Below are 16,143 nucleotides of genomic sequence, written 5' to 3'. Positions count from 1 at the left end.
AAAACTACAAAAGGCTTATATTCAAATGAAAGGTCCATTGCAAACATACAAAATAAAACCTACACGCAACAACTACATACATATTGAGATGACAAAACTAGATTCGCAATGGCAACCTCATTGCATCTTCTTTCAATGAGATTCCTGGATACCCACAAGCAACAAGAATAATACACATCCCCAATATAATGAACCAAAGTACATTTTCCCTAGCCTTTGACTTAGCCAATTTACTCTTCCACTTCTTTTCCTTCTCTTTCATCTTCTCCATATCATCTTGCAATTTCACCAATTGAGCCTCAATCTTCTTCATCTTGTCCCCTTCTATGGTTTTTTCAACCTTTAAAGTTGTCCTTGGCTTGGCAAGATTTTCAAAGCCTTCTAATGCATTCTCAAGTTCACCCATTTTGTCAAGCAATTTTGGAATAACAAATTTGGACCTAGGATCAATTTCGGAATCCTTCCAAACCCAAAAATCACAAAGATCGTGGACCCTAAGATGAATAACAAAAGAAAATTAATCAATGATAATTTTTCACAACTTAATTAGTGAAAGAATTTTTACTATCGTTTACCCCATAGTATGGACAAACCCAATATCTTCTTCCTGGGTTTCGAGGGGTCCAAGCTGTTAACAAAGGCAGCACATAGCCATGGTTGCATCGAATATCTCCACTTGACTCATTTTCTTCCTCTTCCGTGCAAAGCCTTGTCAAATTCAAGCCTTTTGAAGGTATTACAACAACTACAACACAAAAAGACAAAATCAAAGTCAGATAATTTACATTTGCTTTCAAAGATCAGATAATAGGATTTTAGGAGAAAGACATAACAATAATAAAAGAAAAAAATTAGGGTTCTTAAGAAGGAAAAAGATTAACCTTTGCCTTCAAAGATTAAAACTTCAAAGGGCAATTTGATGGAATTTCGGCAGAAATTAAAAGAAGAAGAAATTAGGGTTCTTCAATTGGGTTTGGTAAAATATTGGGGAAGAGGGGATTTTACCGTTGGTTGGGGGTTATATTAATGTTAAAAATTTCTTTCTTTCTTTTTTTGGGTGTTTTCAACGATTAAAAGAGAGAAAGAACGCGCTCAATTCGGTTGTCTAAGACGCGCAGCTGGCCAGGCCTTAGGAGGGAGTAAATAAATACAATTCTTTAAACAATAGTGGTGTGTTAGGATATTCGAAAAGTTTAAATGTGTAAATAATTTTCCAGGACAAATTAAATGGGGTCTTTATGCATTTTATCTAACAGAAAAGAAAGAAAAAAGGAGAATAGAGGGGAGATATTTATGGAAATAAAAAGAAAGCAGAAGACAAAACTATTTGAAGGTGACAGGTAGGCGGTAGCCATCATAGGTGCGTGGAGCTGAAGTACCGAAAGTACTAAGTAGAGAGAAAAGTGGCATACATTAAAAGAAATAAATAAAAAATGAAAAAAAGAAGAAGAAAATAGGCAAACAAAAAGAGAAGCGGAAAATGGAGAGAAACAAAAGAGCGGAAGAAAGACGGAGAGAAAGCGAGACTTAAAATTCAGGACACATTTTTTATTTAATTTAGTATACTAAGTAATAGATATTAGTTCGAGTCAGTTTGTGTACAATTTTATATTGTCTATCAAAATTTTAAAAAGATATACTTACATAAGTATTTTCTAAAATTTAAATTTGAAATTTCTAAATAGTTACTCTTGTACAATAAATAATAGGCCCTTACCTTAGAGATGATCTAACCGACATCAAATTCAGCGTATATTATTTAGTTTTTATTTTAAATGTCAATTATCGTAATAAATAAAAAATTGTATGTCAATTTTAAATAAATTAGAATCAGTTATAAATAACTCAATTTATTCGTTAAATATCCAAAACATTTATAGCAAATAATATTTAAGATTATATTATTTCTTACAAATAATTAGTGCGATTCCTAACAAGTTTCAACTTGCCAAAGCTACTCAAGTCAAAATCTTCTTCTCACAGTAGTTTAAAATTAAACACAACGTACTTTTAAGCTTTTGTGAAGGGAGCCATAAGTGTTAAAGTTGTTGTCATGTAATCAAGAACCCATGAAAATAGTCTCTTATAAAAATATAGGGTAAGACTGCGTATAATAGACCCTTATGCTTCGACATTTTCCCGATCCCGCATATAACAGGAGTTTAGTACACCGAATTGCCCCGTATTTTTAAGCTTTTAATAGAATAAATTAGGCATGCCAATTTTTTTTTGTTAAACACAAAGTACTCTTAAGCTTTTCATAAAAGAAATTAGGCATACCCAATCCCCTTGTTTTTGGCACCATATCTTGTTTACACCTAAAAGTGTGAGCTTTTAAAAAGCATATCACCACAACGTAACTATTAATCAATTTGAACTAGTATTAAATATAAATATTTTTATTATCAATTATGTTTGTAAAGTTCATTCCCATTTTACTCCTGAATTTTCTTATTACTTTCTCCCTTTCAGTTTGTTTGATACAATTTTTTTAATATGTCAAAAAGATACCTTTATATTTTTAAAAATATATATTAAATTTTAACCTTTTATTTTATCCTTATTTAGATGTTAGTATGACATACAAATATTTATGGTTTATTATAAAAATAAATTTTAATTTTTAAATTTTTGTTAATTTTTTTTTGAGTAAAAGGTTGTTTACATGTGATCTATATGTCACGAGTTTGAATCATACATTATGTCATTAATGCCTGTATCATGTAAATTGCTTACATCATTTTCTTTAGGGGCAGGATCTTTTCCCAAACGCTAGGTGAGTGCAGGATAACTCGTGTGAGCTGCCCTTTTTTTATTTTATTTTAAATCTTCCTACCTAATTAATACTCCTATTGATTATGCTTGTAGTTTATTACCGTTTTACCCATGAAAAACATTGTTATTACATTTCAAGCCACTCGTGTGTGTGTGTCATAAGCTGAATACCACGTGTCCCACTGAAAACAACTCCTCCTCCCATTTTCTCTTTTTCCTCATTAGAGTATACAACAACATAGGACTGTTACAGCAGCAGAGTTTTATCTATCACTCATCAAAATTTGGTAAAATTCTTTCAAGATTTTCTTTAAATGAGAGTGAAAGAGGAAAAGGGTGACTAATGATTGTTTTATTCTGAGGAAAACTGAAGTAAAGAGTGTGTGTGTGTGTGTGAGGGGATATGTATACCGGAGGATTAGGAGGGCCAATGCGAAAATCATTCAAGGATTCTCTTAAAGTTCTTGAAGCTGATATTCAACATGCTAATACTCTGTAAGTCAACTTTTTTTTTTCTTTTTTTCTAATTATTTTTTGTTCTTAGCCAACAAAAAGTGTTTTTTTCCTTCATTTTGGTCTCTATTGATATCTGAAAAAATTATGGTGTTTTCTTAGAATTTTATTATGATTGGCTTTAAAGTTTTCTGAAATTCTTAACCCCTTTAGGATGTTTTGTGGTTTCAACCTGTTTGAGTCCCTTTTATTTTATTTTTTTAAATATTTTGGTTCAGAATTTTTTTACTGATATTGGTTTTTGTTATATTTATGTTTTGAAGTTTTAATCTTTTTATTGATTATTCTGAAACCTTTTCACCTCTTTAGGTTGTTTGTGGTTTCAACCCTGTTTGAATCATTTTTTATTTTTCTATTTTTTTTTCCTGTTTTGGTTCAGAAATAATTTTTACTGATATGGGTTTTTGTTTTCTTGAATTTTGAAATTTTAATCTTTTTATTTTATTCTACCTTTTAAAAATTTTACCCTAAGGTGTTTTTCTAACAATAAAGTTAGAATCTTTTTTTTTTTTCTGGAGGTAGTTAACTTATTGATTTATTTTTTTGGAGACTGTTTTGGCTACCAAAATGGGATTTTTGGAGTTACAGTTGCTAAGTAATTTGTGGCAGCGAGTATATATTTGATTATCAGTGTTAGTTCGAAGTTCACTTCCTAATTTGATTGCTTCAACTAGAGATAAAGGTAACATTTTCAATGCTAATTGATACTTAGCTTCTGAAGAGAGTTCTAATGTTCTTATTATGGAACTTTATATATAAACTATCAAGGCTTACCTTTTTTTTTTAATTTGCTTCTGTCATTGAATATTTGATTGTTGCAATCTGGTGTTAGAGCTGAAAATTTGACTCAAAAAAGTAAAATGTTAGTAGTTATTTAGTAGGTCATTTTTCTCTCCATTAGTGCTCTTCTGTTTTGCCTTTGGTTTTTTCTTTTATCCTTCTTTTTAGTATAGAACTGATGTCTTGAGCCAGCTTGCATGCCCCTCGGCTAATCCACCCGCTTGTCCACCTGTCCCTTGTGGACCCCTCTTTGCTTTCCTTTTCTAAGAGTACTTTTTTCTTTTTTGTTTGGGTTGTGTGGTGTGTGTGTGTGTGGGTGGGTGGGGCGGGGGGTGGGTGGATCGACCAGCAACCCAGTGCTGCCATCTGCTTAGTAAGGGACTTGGAGTTGGAGGCAACACTAGAATGAAATTTCATTTAACCGTCGAAACGTGGCATACAATTTAGTATCGAATAAACCAATTACCCACCTTTTGTCGACGGCATATCCATAAAATAGATCATTAAACACTAGGTGATTTCTTTCTATCTGCCTAACCCTTAGTGGGTAGAGTTACCCAGTACCTATGTTGCTGGGAGGTAGCAGGTACCCGGTGGAATAATCGAGGTGCACACAAGTTTGCCCGAACACCACCATCAATAAAAATAGATCATTAAGAAAATGTCCCGTCATCAAGACATAATGAATTGATGATTTGATTTTGGTGACAATCACTTGCTGTTTGTGGTGAATGTGTCTCCAAACCAGGTAATATAGTGTTTACCTCTGCCTTCTTGTTTGGTCCTTTGGCATCTGATGGGCGTAATATGGTTTTGCAGTGCATCTGACTTTTCCGGGGAGTATGATGGAGCTTGCTTACAGATGCGAATGTCCTACAGTCCTGCGGCACACGTCTTCCTTTTCTTAGTGCAATGGACTGATTGCCATCTCGCCGGTGCCCTTGGTTTGTTGAGAATTCTTATTTACAAGGTTTTGAATCGTTTTAATTCACGCATTACCAAAATTCTCTTCTTTTCTTTTCAAGCGCCAAATTCTTCCATTCAAACTTCTTCTCATTTTGCAATATCTAGGGTATTCAATTGAGTACCTTTTACCTTGCTGCAGGTATATGTCGATGGCACCACAACCATGTCAACTCATGAAAGGAAAGCAAGCATTAGGGAGTTCTATGGCGAGTTTCTATATTTTTCTTCTGTTGATCTAATGACAAATACTTCTGATAAATCATGTAAACTTAGATAATTGTCGCTTATAATCATGTTGATCTTCCTTGTCCAGCTGTTATTTATCCCTCTTTACTTCAACTTGAAAGAGGTGTGACGGACTCGGAAGACAAAAAGCAAAAAGCAGTTTGCCTGGAGAGATACAGGAGACGAGATGATGAGGATTACAGACAAGCTTATGATTTGGACATTGAAAGGGAAGATGAATGTGGAATCTGTATGGAAATGAACAACAAATTTGTCCTTCCCAACTGCAATCATGTCATGTGCTTGAAATGCTATCGCGAATGGTATGTTTCATAACTTTTTGATACACAATTGATAAACTTACATCATGAATTAAGTGAAAAGATCCTTACTCCAACCTTACTACCCCAACATAGAGAAAAAATACAAGGGTTTTCCTGGAGAAAAAGGACATGCTTATGCCATTGTTGTTTCTTGCTTCGGTTGTCTTTTTCTGGAAACAGTCAATTTGGAAACATCTGATGCATGTAAAATGCATCTGGCACAAGCGTGCTGCCACATATCTTGGGCATAGATTAAGGTAATGTATGTACAGAGTTCCACAGATATGACCTTTTTCTTCCTTCCATTTTTTTGTTTTTAAGGGAAGTAGCCAAAAGTATTTGTGATAGTCGAGCTCTGTCTTTTGACATGGTGTTTGTAATATGTGCATGATGAAGACGTTGCAGTTGTTAAAAAAAGTTACAGCGTTCTGCGACAAGGAAATTACTTGGGGGAATTTAGTAAATTTGAGAAACTTCTCTAGCAGTGATGAATCACTTCGTATTTCTTCTACGAGGCAGTGAGAGGCTCCCAGGGGATTTTGTCTAGTGGAAAGCACAGTGCATAATGTGTGGTTAGGCTCACGTCACGGGTTCGAACCCTGTTGCAGATATAAACCTGGTATTTAGGGTAGGGGAGGGGGGTGCATCCATTTCACATCGAGTTCCGAACCGTGAGCCACTTGTCATCAGATATTTCTCAGTCACCAATTTTTTTTTATATACACGGAGACAGGGAGTGATCATAAATGATCTTGGCATAAGCTTATGCTGGACTAATATGCGTGCTTAACACCTTTTTTCCTTAATCCTTAATGGTCAATCAGGTTAATGAGTAATAAAATGTTGTTTTTAAGTTGTTCTACATGAAATTATAGTTTTTTCATGCAAATTAAGTGGCATATAAGAAAAAAACTTGTTTCTTTTGTGTGATCCGATACTGCAGCTAGGATGTTTTATATTTTGGTTGCTGAGTAGTAATTATACAGGAGTTTTGTTCTGAAGCACGTCTATACTCTCTTTTTCCGCCCCGTATGTTAGGACTAACTTCTGGTAATTCTTCTTTGAACATGTTGCTCGAGACGGTTTTATTTCGTTGGAGTCCTGACTTGTTATCTATACCAATTTGCTAGTCCATGTAACTTCACTGCTCAGTTTAGGTATTTTCCCATTATGCAAAAATTTGTCTTCAGCCAACTTTTGCAATCACTACATAAATTCCAAGATAATTCATAATTCAAGAATAAGAACATATGAAGGTCAACTTCTCTATATGGAAGTATAAAAAACTATTCAGATGAAGACGTGATTTGCATAAGCAAACATTTTTCATTTTGAGGCTTAATGGCAATCTCTATTAATGATCATAATTGGTAAAAATTACTTATAGAATGTTGTCCTCTTTATGAGACCCCTTAGGAAAAAGGTAAGAAAACCGGTCTCCGTTGGTTCTCTAGATGCACAAGAGAAGGCATAATGTTACTGCCGGGAAATAAGTTGCTCCGCATCTAAACTATATTCTGGGTGTAGTAATTGTGATCTGGAAATGTCTCATTTACTCTCTGAGCTTGAGTAGTCAGCTCGCTCTTTTCTACTAGCTCTCTCCTTTTTGTTGCGTTAAGTGTAACTATGTTTCCTATTTCTTTTCTTTTTGAACACACACGAGAAGGAATCTCTTAGCGCCTCCCTAGTAATATATGATGAACATATCACTATCTATTTAGGGGTGCTTTTTCGACTCTGAGGTTAAATAGTTATGTCATTTGCTCGAGGGTTGGGATCTCTCCTCTCTTTTTATTCTTTTTGCGGATTTTGCATTTCTTTTTGGAGAGATTACAAGTTGCTTATTGATGTAGGAAAATTGTAACCACTTGCAGTGAGAGCAATTTGTTAAGCATCAAATAGTATGTGGAAATTTGAGTTACAATCTAAAGGGAAAGATTTTTGGCCACTACTCTTTGTCTTCTCTCTTTACTGCACGTGTCTGCTTCTTTCAATGTACCTATGATGCAAATTAACAAGGACCTTCGTTGATGTGTTACAGGCGTTCGAGGTCACAGTCATGCCCCTTTTGCCGCGACAGCCTGAAAAGGGTGAGCTCGGGGGATCTGTGGGTATATATGGACAGCAAAGATGCGGTGGACATGACAACAATTACGAGAGAGAATCTGAGAAGGCTGTTCATGTATATAGACAAGTTGCCATTGATGGTGCCGGATAATGTTTTTGACACATATGATACTCATCTAAGGTAGAGGAGCAATGTCCTATTGGTTATCTTGTTGAAATTGGTCAATGCTAGATTGGAAAAGGTTATGGTATTTGGATTTAGATATGAAGGTGGTTTCCTTTTCACTTTGTGATTAGAAGAAACCCAGCCTGTATTATCGAGGCGCGGGGGGTTGAAAAGGTAAGTTAGATTAAGCTAAAATGAGCTTTATAATTCTCTAATCTCCTAATTTGTACATGTCTGTACAGTTGCAAAGTTTGGTTCTTGACATTACTATTTCTTTTTGGTTGTTTGGTTTCTCATTTTCATGTCTGGCACAGAAGCCAACCTCATATATTGACTATTTATATACATTGCCAGTGTAAATAATCACTCTTTTTATTCAAGTAAATAATGTTTACACTATCAAGAATCTAGCTTTCACATCTTACTATTAAGGGGTTGTTTGGTTGGGAAACAAGTTATCCCGGGATTAGTTATCATTCCACCTTCCTATAAGGATAAAAAAAATTCTACCACGATTTTATTCCAACCAATATGGGATAAACTCATCTCAAATTTAATTTTGTGATTAATTATCACTTATACCTTGTACCAAACGAGCCCTTATAAGTTGGACTAAGCACGAGAGAATGGTTGTATTAAACCCAACTATTGAGAATGCACAGTGGAGATGAAGTTAAGGCTACCCATGTAAAGAGGTTATCTTATTTCAGTAGAAATAGCACCAGGTAGCCACTTTTAGATATTTAAACTATAGTTAGTTTTTAAAAGTTATTTAAAATCTAGCCAGATTTGGCAAAATTTTGAGTTCAGACCCTTCTTATTCGTGCTGTTTCTTCTTTTAAAGTTAGGTTTCGTCAATTCGAACTTAGATCCGACGTGCTGAACTTCTGAACTTTGGGCCTGCGATTGAACTGTCAGACTCGCGGTGCGAAGTTTTGATTCCAAAGGCGGTTAAATTTTAAATATTTTATAAATTTTAATTATTTTCTAAAGCGTAATACGGCTGTTTGTGCACTTTGTTTCAGCATAGAAAGAGCTCTTAAAAATAGCACGGTATAGCTAGTTTTAAGACTGGTCATTCAAAAATAGCCAGTATTTACGAAGTCAATGAAAAATAGTCATTATTTTGATGCAACAGAGACCGGTCCAGCATAATATACAGGAGTTCGGTGCACTTGTGTATGAACTCCAGCATATTATGTTGGGCCGGTATACTTTGCTGACTCCAGTATAATATACTGGAGACTGGAGCAGCGGTGCTTCAAACTCCAGTATATTATACTGGAAAATTATACTTGCTGGAACTCCATCATATTATGCTGGACTTATCCTGGAACTCCAGTATAATATGCTGGAGTTCAAGCATACTTATGTTGGAACTCCAATATAATATACTGGCGTATTTTCCGGGTTTTGAACAGTGTTTTCGCTCAGATTTATCTTTATATGAAAAGTGGCTAAATTTCGATCACTTTTGAAACTGGGCTATTTTTGAACGACCAGTTGTAAATCTGACTATTTTTGAATTTCTCCCAAAGAGCTCTCTTTCGACAAATTTGGACATGATCAATTGGCTAGATAGAGAACTAGATGGCTACGGTTTACAAAAGTAAAAATAGCACGGGCTAGTTAGTTTTTCGATTAGTAATTGAAAAATAGTCGGCGGCTACAAAGTCATTGAAAAATACCTATTGTTTTGCTGAAACACGGAAAGTTTTAGCATAATATGCTAGATTATGGAGCTCCTGTGTATAAACTTTCAGCGTATTCTGTTGGAACTCCAGCACTTGGAAAGTTGCAGTATAATGTGTGGGATTATGCAGTTTCTACATATAAACTTCCAACATATTGTGATGGAACTCCAGCACATCATAAAATTTTAGCATTTTATGCTGGAAACTCATATATAAAAAACTTTAACTCCGGTATATTATGCTGAAATATTTTCGATTTTTTAAGAATGTTTTTGTTCAGATTTTATCTTTAAATGAAAAAGTTATTAATTGCTATTTTTCAATTATCAGGTACAAATATGGCTATTTCTTATTTTTGGCCACAATCTAATTCAAGTGGCCTATGTAAGAGACTACAATCATAATTCCAAGCTGTAATGCTGGTCTGCAACAGAATCAAAATGGTCCATATGTGATATGTACGTTTCTTTTGTGGGTCCTTTCCTAATTGCCATTATTTAATTCAACTCTTATTATATTATTGTTATTACTCCATCTGTTTCCGCTTACGTGAACCTATTTCATTTTTGGTCTGTTCCAAAAAGAATGACTCTTTTCTAAATTTGGTAACAATTTAGCTTAAACTTATATTTTTACCCTTAATAAGAAGCTTTTAGAACCACACAAATAATCTGAGCCCTTTTTTGATTTGTTTAGGACCACAAATTTCAAAAGTCTTCATTTCTTCTTAAACTTCGTGCTCAGTCAAACAAGTTCACATAAATTGGAACGGAGGGAGTAATATTTAAATGCATCGTTTCATAATATATCGTATCGTACGGTATTGTATTGTACTGTATCGTTTGATAAATATAATGTTTGGATAGATTGTGTCGTTTGCCATCGTTTCATGATATCACGCATCAGCAATTTGAAAAATATATTTGCAATATTATAAAGAAAAATTATGATACAATGTAAAATTACTATATAAAAAAGTAGGGTAAATGATAAAATAAAATAATTTAATAATAATAAAGGATGAGATTGAGAGAAAGAGACAAGGTAACGACGCGACCACACCAAATCGATCGTTACATAAAGTGATACATTTCGTCGTTATATAACAATAGATTTAACGATACGATACAATAAAATTTAAGTAATAATCAAAATAAATATTATATTTAAAATAACAATACAATAGGATACAATGGATAACAACTATCCAAACAAGCTGTAAATCTAAAACAAACCGCTAATTTAGCCATTCAAGCATACTAGAATAGAAATCAAGAAAATATCACCCACACAAAAGGACAGAAGGCCAGAGACAGAAAAACAAAACAAAGAGAGGGAAAAAGGGTGAGAGGTGAAAAAAAAAAGCAGAAAAAATGGGGTTCGAAGGGGAAAAGAGAGAAGAGGAAGAAGGAGTAGTAATGGCTAATGATTTCTTTTGGTCATATACTGATGAACCTCATGCTTCTCGTAGAAGGCAAATCCTCTCTCAGTACCCTCAGATCAAACAGCTTTTTGGCCCTGACCCTTTTGCCTTTCTCAAGGTATATATATTTATGCCCATTTTTATATACATTTATGGATAAAGTTCATATCTTTATGTATGAATTAGTGTTAAATTGGTGTCAATTTGATGCATTATTGGTTTTGCTTCATGGATTTGTCTTAGATCTGGGATAATTATTGTGGTGGTGGTTGGGGTCAAAATTTGAATCTTTATACTCCCTCTCTTCCACTTTGTTTGACACTATTTTATTATTTGTCTTTTGAATGACACATTTCTAAATTGTCTTAATAATTCATTCAATATTAAGTTTGGAGTAACTGAGTTCCAAAAAGGGAAAATCAAAACATACCCATATTTATAGAATATATATGTATAAAGTTGAAATCTTGATGTATAAGTTAGTGTTGGATTTGTGTGAATTTGATGCAGTTTTGGTTTTGCTTAATTGGGTTGTCTTAGATCTGGGATAATGTGGGGTAAAAGATTGAATCTTTATAATATTACTTCATGTGCCGCAGTTTTTGTGGCACACTTTTCTTTTAGTCTATCCTACAAAGAATAACACCTTCTTATATTGATAAATAATTTACTTTAAAATTTAGATTTTTACCCATAATGAGATAATTTATAACCGCAAATATGTTCAAGTGTTTCTTTTTGGGAGAGAGAGGGGGAATAAGGGTGTCCTAGATCTGGGATAATGTGGGGGGATAAAGATTGAATCTTTATAGTTGTATTGGTTGAGTTTTCAGTCGATGGGCTTTTATTTATTTTTGAAATATATTTTGTGTGCTTAACTGTGTTTTCAAGGATATTTGATAAATACAATTGTGGGGTTTGGATTTTTCCTTGGATTAGGCATTATCATAAAGGTTTATGCTGGCAATCTTTTTGAGTTGGAATGCTATGAGCTTTTTCTTTGAATTTGCTTCTCGAATCAGATAAATTGTGAAACATATAACAGCCTTTCAAACTTCAAGATTTTCTGTAATGGTGATTCAGTATCCTTCCTATTCTTCCTCTCGAGCCGAGGGTCTTCCGGAAACAGCTTCTCTGCCCTCCAGGGTAGGGGTAAGATATGCATACACATTACCCTCCCCAGACCCCACTTGTGGGATCCCACTGAGTGGTGGTTGTTGTTGTTGTTGATTCAATATCCTCTTTTTTACCCTTTTCCTGAAAAAGAAAAAGAATGTTGCCTTTGTCAGAATGGACATCTCTTGCTTATGCTCTTTTTTGTACTGCTCATATGTGTAATTCTTTCTACGAGTGGTTGCGATAGTTGTTGAAAGCACTTTGAAGTTTATGTGTTTAGACTGTTGTGAAATGGAGCATGAGACTTGTCATACACTCAGGTGAATTTTATTCCAGGAGATTGGATTTAGAGACTGAAAAGTGAAAATAAATCAAATCATGATATGGTCTTCGATTTATGACTTGCGTCCCTCAGGGGCGCATGTAGCACACCAAAAGCGGTTTCATAGTATTTTCTATGCTAAACATGGTCTTATATGTGAAAATCTACTAAATTTTAACAATACTTGATCTAAACCTATAATCTTAAAAGTAAAATGAGTTCACGAACCCATAATTAGATCTAAACTCATGAAGTTATATGTCAAAATCTACTAAATTTTCAACAAATTTTAGATCTAAATCCATAATTTATAAAGTAAAATGATTCGTTGCTAAGAACTTTACTAGTTGAACCATCAAGTTTAATCCTGGATCCGCCTCTGGTCTCTTACCTACTTTCTCTTTTCCCCTAAAACCAAAGTGGAAAAGATAAATCAAGACTGTATCAACTGGTGAATGTCAGGCGTTCCGATTAGCATCTATCTATGACTTTTCTTACTTACAATTTAGCTCATTGATACACTGGTATAATCACAACTCCTTGTCTACAATGTCAAATATTTTGATAGATAATGTTTTATGTGTTCTGCTCCAGATGTCTTTTCCTAGACGGCTTAAATGATAGTGACAACAGAAAATTCCTGCGACTATGGATTGGTCATGTGACTCATATCATATCCATTTACTCAGTCATGTGCATGCAATTACACCATCCTAACTCCTTGGAGAACAAGAGCAGATGCTATTTCAGAAATTACTAGTTCTAAAATATGAGCAAATCGTCACAGAAACTGATAAGTACTACTAGATTCATATAATTAATAAAAGATGTTTCATTATTTTTGATGGGTTTGAGATAACTATTTTGGCAGCAATATTTTCAAGTGAGCACTCATTGTCATTTATTTATCTATTATGGCAGCAAATCTTTCAAATTAGTGCTCACTGTGTATTCTTATTGAATTTTAACTATGCTTGAATTTGTATATAATCTTGCAGACTATTTAAATTTCTCGGTCTCTTAAATGTTTTGTCCTATTGATCACTAAACTTTGTCCTCTGCAGATATCTGGAGTTGTTTTGCTTCAGCTTTGGACTGCTACCTTCCTTCAAGATGCAAGTTGGCTGAAGATATTGATAGTAGCCTACTTTTTCGGCTCTTTTCTAAACCACAATCTCTTCTTGGCTATTCATGAACTAAGTCATAACCTCGCTTTCTCTACTCCAGTCTACAACCGTTGGCTCGGAATATTTGCCAACCTTCCCGTGGGTGTGCCCATGTCTGTTACCTTCCAAAAGTATCACCTCGAGCACCATCGCTTCCAAGGAGTTGATGGAATCGACATGGACATCCCGAGTCTTGCTGAAGCCCATGTCGTAAAAAATGTACTTGCAAAATCTATATGGGTCATTCTTCAACTTTTCTTTTATGCTTTCCGGCCACTTTTTCTTAAACCTAAACCACCTGGCATATGGGAGTTCATTAATTTGATTATCCAGCTATCCCTCGATGGAGCTATGGTTTACTTCTGGGGCTGGAAATCACTCGCTTATCTAATCCTGTCCACCTTTGTTGGGGGCGGGATGCATCCAATGGCTGGTCACTTCATCTCCGAGCATTATGTCTTCAATCCTGAGCAGGAGACATACTCCTATTACGGTCCCCTTAACCTTATGACTTGGAGCGTAGGATACCACAACGAGCACCACGACTTTCCCAGAATTCCCGGAAGCAAACTCTACAAGGTGAAGGAGATCGCACCAGAATATTATGAAAACTTAGATTCTTACAAATCTTGGAGCCAGGTCATCTACATGTACATAATGGATCGAACAGTTGGACCTTTCAGCAGAATGAAGAGAAAGCTGTCAACGAAGGCAAACAAGTCCGAATAGTTGCAGTGGTAGTCGTTGATTCCTTGCTAATACTTTCAGTCTTACTATGTGATATTTCTTGTCTGTTTTGATTCTTGTAACAATATGATATAGTTTCGGCATCATGTGCAATAGAGTTGATGTAGCAGTGACTAAGTTCATCTTTAATCATGTATAATATCCTTAGTTATGGGATTTCCATGTTATTTATTTTACTGCATATAGCCTCTTTAATGGGAGATTGTTTTTAGACAAGAGGGGTAAGCAACCTCCTCTTCCAATCAAGAGGTTGTGAGTTCGAGTCTCCCCAAGAGCAAGGTGGGAAGTTCTTGGAGGGAAGGATGCGGGTCTATTTGGAAACAGCCTCTCTACCCAGGGTAGGGGTAAGGTCTACGTACACACTACCTTCTCCAGACCCCACTAAGTGGGATTATGCTGGGTTGTTGTTGTTGTTGTTGTTGTTGTAGCCTCTTTAATGGGAACTAAAGGGGAAAAGAAATGACACATCTGAAGCCTTGGATATGCCTAGAGTCTCCTCTTGGAATATATGAACATAAAACTAACAGTGTGTTGCCCTTGCTTTCCTGATATGAGAGTCTATTGGAAACAGTCTCTCTATCTTTACGAGGTACGGATAAGGTCTGCGTACGCACTACCCTCCCTAGACCCCAGTATGTGGGATTATACTGTGTATGTTATTGTTGTTGTTGCTAACAATGAGTTGCCAGCTTATACTCCCTTGTTATATTTTATATGCCGGTGGTTGGCTGGGTACAGAGTTTCTGGAAGAAAGTAAGATTATTAGAAGTTGTAATCTTAAACGTGTTATGACACTTTTGTATCTAAACTTGAAATGTTTCCAATTATAGGAAAGATGTCATGCCTTTTTTAATGGATGAATAAGGAGAGGGTGTTGCGTAAAGTGGAACACCACTTCAATTTGTGCCTCCTTTGCTAGTTTTAAATATGTTTGAGTATTTAAACTAATAGAGTATTATGAGGGTGTTTGGTTAAGCTTATAAGCTGGTCAAATTGGCTTATAAGCACTTTTTGGCTTATCTACGCGTTTGGTAAAATTAAAAGTGTTTATAAGTTAAGTGCTTATAAGCCAAAAATAAGTCAAAAGCCATAAGTTGGTCTCCCCCAACTTATCAAATTTCAGCTTATAAGCACTTTAAGTTTGACCAAAATATTTACTATTCTATCCCTAAAATACTTCTTTTTAAAACAAAACTCTTCGTATACCCAGTTCTTCAGCTGCATATTATTAATTTCAGCACTTTTATCCAAACACATAACTGCTTATTTAAATCAGTTTCAGCACTTAAAAGTACTTTTCAGCACCTAATACTTATCAGCTAAGACAAACGGGCTCTATGTCTATGGCTCGCACATGTCACTAACATGAATATCAATTCTACTGATGGATATATAAGAACAAGGCCAAAAATAGTAGTAGTATTTTTTTTTTCTAAACTCAGAAAATATTATTTTATTTGTTAAAAAAATTATTAAACTGAACATTAGTAAGTTATAGAAAAATTCAAGTGGTACATGCAAAACTTTATACTTTTACATTAAGAATTGTTAAATTGTCTAATTTAATTATCAAATCTTCAATAAAATTAGTGAACGTCATTTAGGTATAAGCATTAGCTTCTCCATTGTCTAGTCCGCCGTTGAGTGAAATCAGAGCCTCGTTTTTCCTTGGTCTAGTGACCAAAAACAACGAAATTAACATTGTTTTGTAATCAAAGAATTGAAATAAATTGCTCAATAAAAGATGTGTGGTTTATGAATAATTTGCTAGGATCTTAAACAAATTAACTAGCAATTCGGGATAATAATTGGCTGGTCCTATCGAAATTTGCAAATGAGACAACAATTTTAGCTATGTAA

The 16,143-nt window shown here is 34.7% G+C and overlaps 2 protein-coding genes across 4 annotated transcripts; both read left to right on the top strand.

Moving 5' to 3' along the window:
• Positions 1 to 2,967: 2,967 nt before the first annotated feature.
• On the top strand, positions 2,968 to 8,218 carry LOC107806071 (E3 ubiquitin-protein ligase AIRP2-like). Of its 2 annotated transcripts, none has more exons than XM_016630189.2 (5): positions 2,968 to 3,270; positions 4,888 to 5,038; positions 5,174 to 5,240; positions 5,348 to 5,582; positions 7,436 to 7,617. In XM_016630189.2, exons 1-5 carry the CDS (start codon positions 3,179 to 3,181, stop codon positions 7,482 to 7,484), a joined length of 594 nt encoding a protein of 197 aa, XP_016485675.1. In that variant the 5' UTR covers positions 2,968 to 3,178; the 3' UTR covers positions 7,485 to 7,617. The 2 variants fall into 2 exon arrangements, with proteins under 2 accessions (XP_016485675.1, XP_016485674.1); XM_016630188.2 differs by lacking the exon at positions 7,436 to 7,617 and adding an exon at positions 7,624 to 8,218 and having other exon boundaries at positions 2,973 to 3,270.
• A 2,548-nt stretch (positions 8,219 to 10,766) lies between these two features.
• On the top strand, positions 10,767 to 14,439 carry LOC107806069 (sphingolipid delta(4)-desaturase DES1-like). Of its 2 annotated transcripts, XM_016630184.2 has the most exons (3): positions 10,768 to 11,050; positions 12,016 to 12,084; positions 13,435 to 14,439. In XM_016630184.2, exons 1-3 carry the CDS (start codon positions 10,883 to 10,885, stop codon positions 14,263 to 14,265), a joined length of 1,068 nt encoding a protein of 355 aa, XP_016485670.2. In that variant the 5' UTR covers positions 10,768 to 10,882; the 3' UTR covers positions 14,266 to 14,439. The 2 variants fall into 2 exon arrangements, with proteins under 2 accessions (XP_016485671.2, XP_016485670.2); XM_016630185.2 differs by lacking the exon at positions 12,016 to 12,084 and having other exon boundaries at positions 10,767 to 11,050.
• The last annotated feature ends 1,704 nt before the right edge of the window (positions 14,440 to 16,143 follow it).

This window comes from Nicotiana tabacum, chromosome 1 (assembly GCF_000715075.1).
Source record: "Nicotiana tabacum cultivar K326 chromosome 1, ASM71507v2, whole genome shotgun sequence".
NCBI classification, from domain to species: domain Eukaryota; kingdom Viridiplantae; phylum Streptophyta; class Magnoliopsida; order Solanales; family Solanaceae; genus Nicotiana; species Nicotiana tabacum.
Note: the sequence above shows the minus strand (reverse complement) of the source record. Positions and strands in the feature narration are given on the sequence as shown.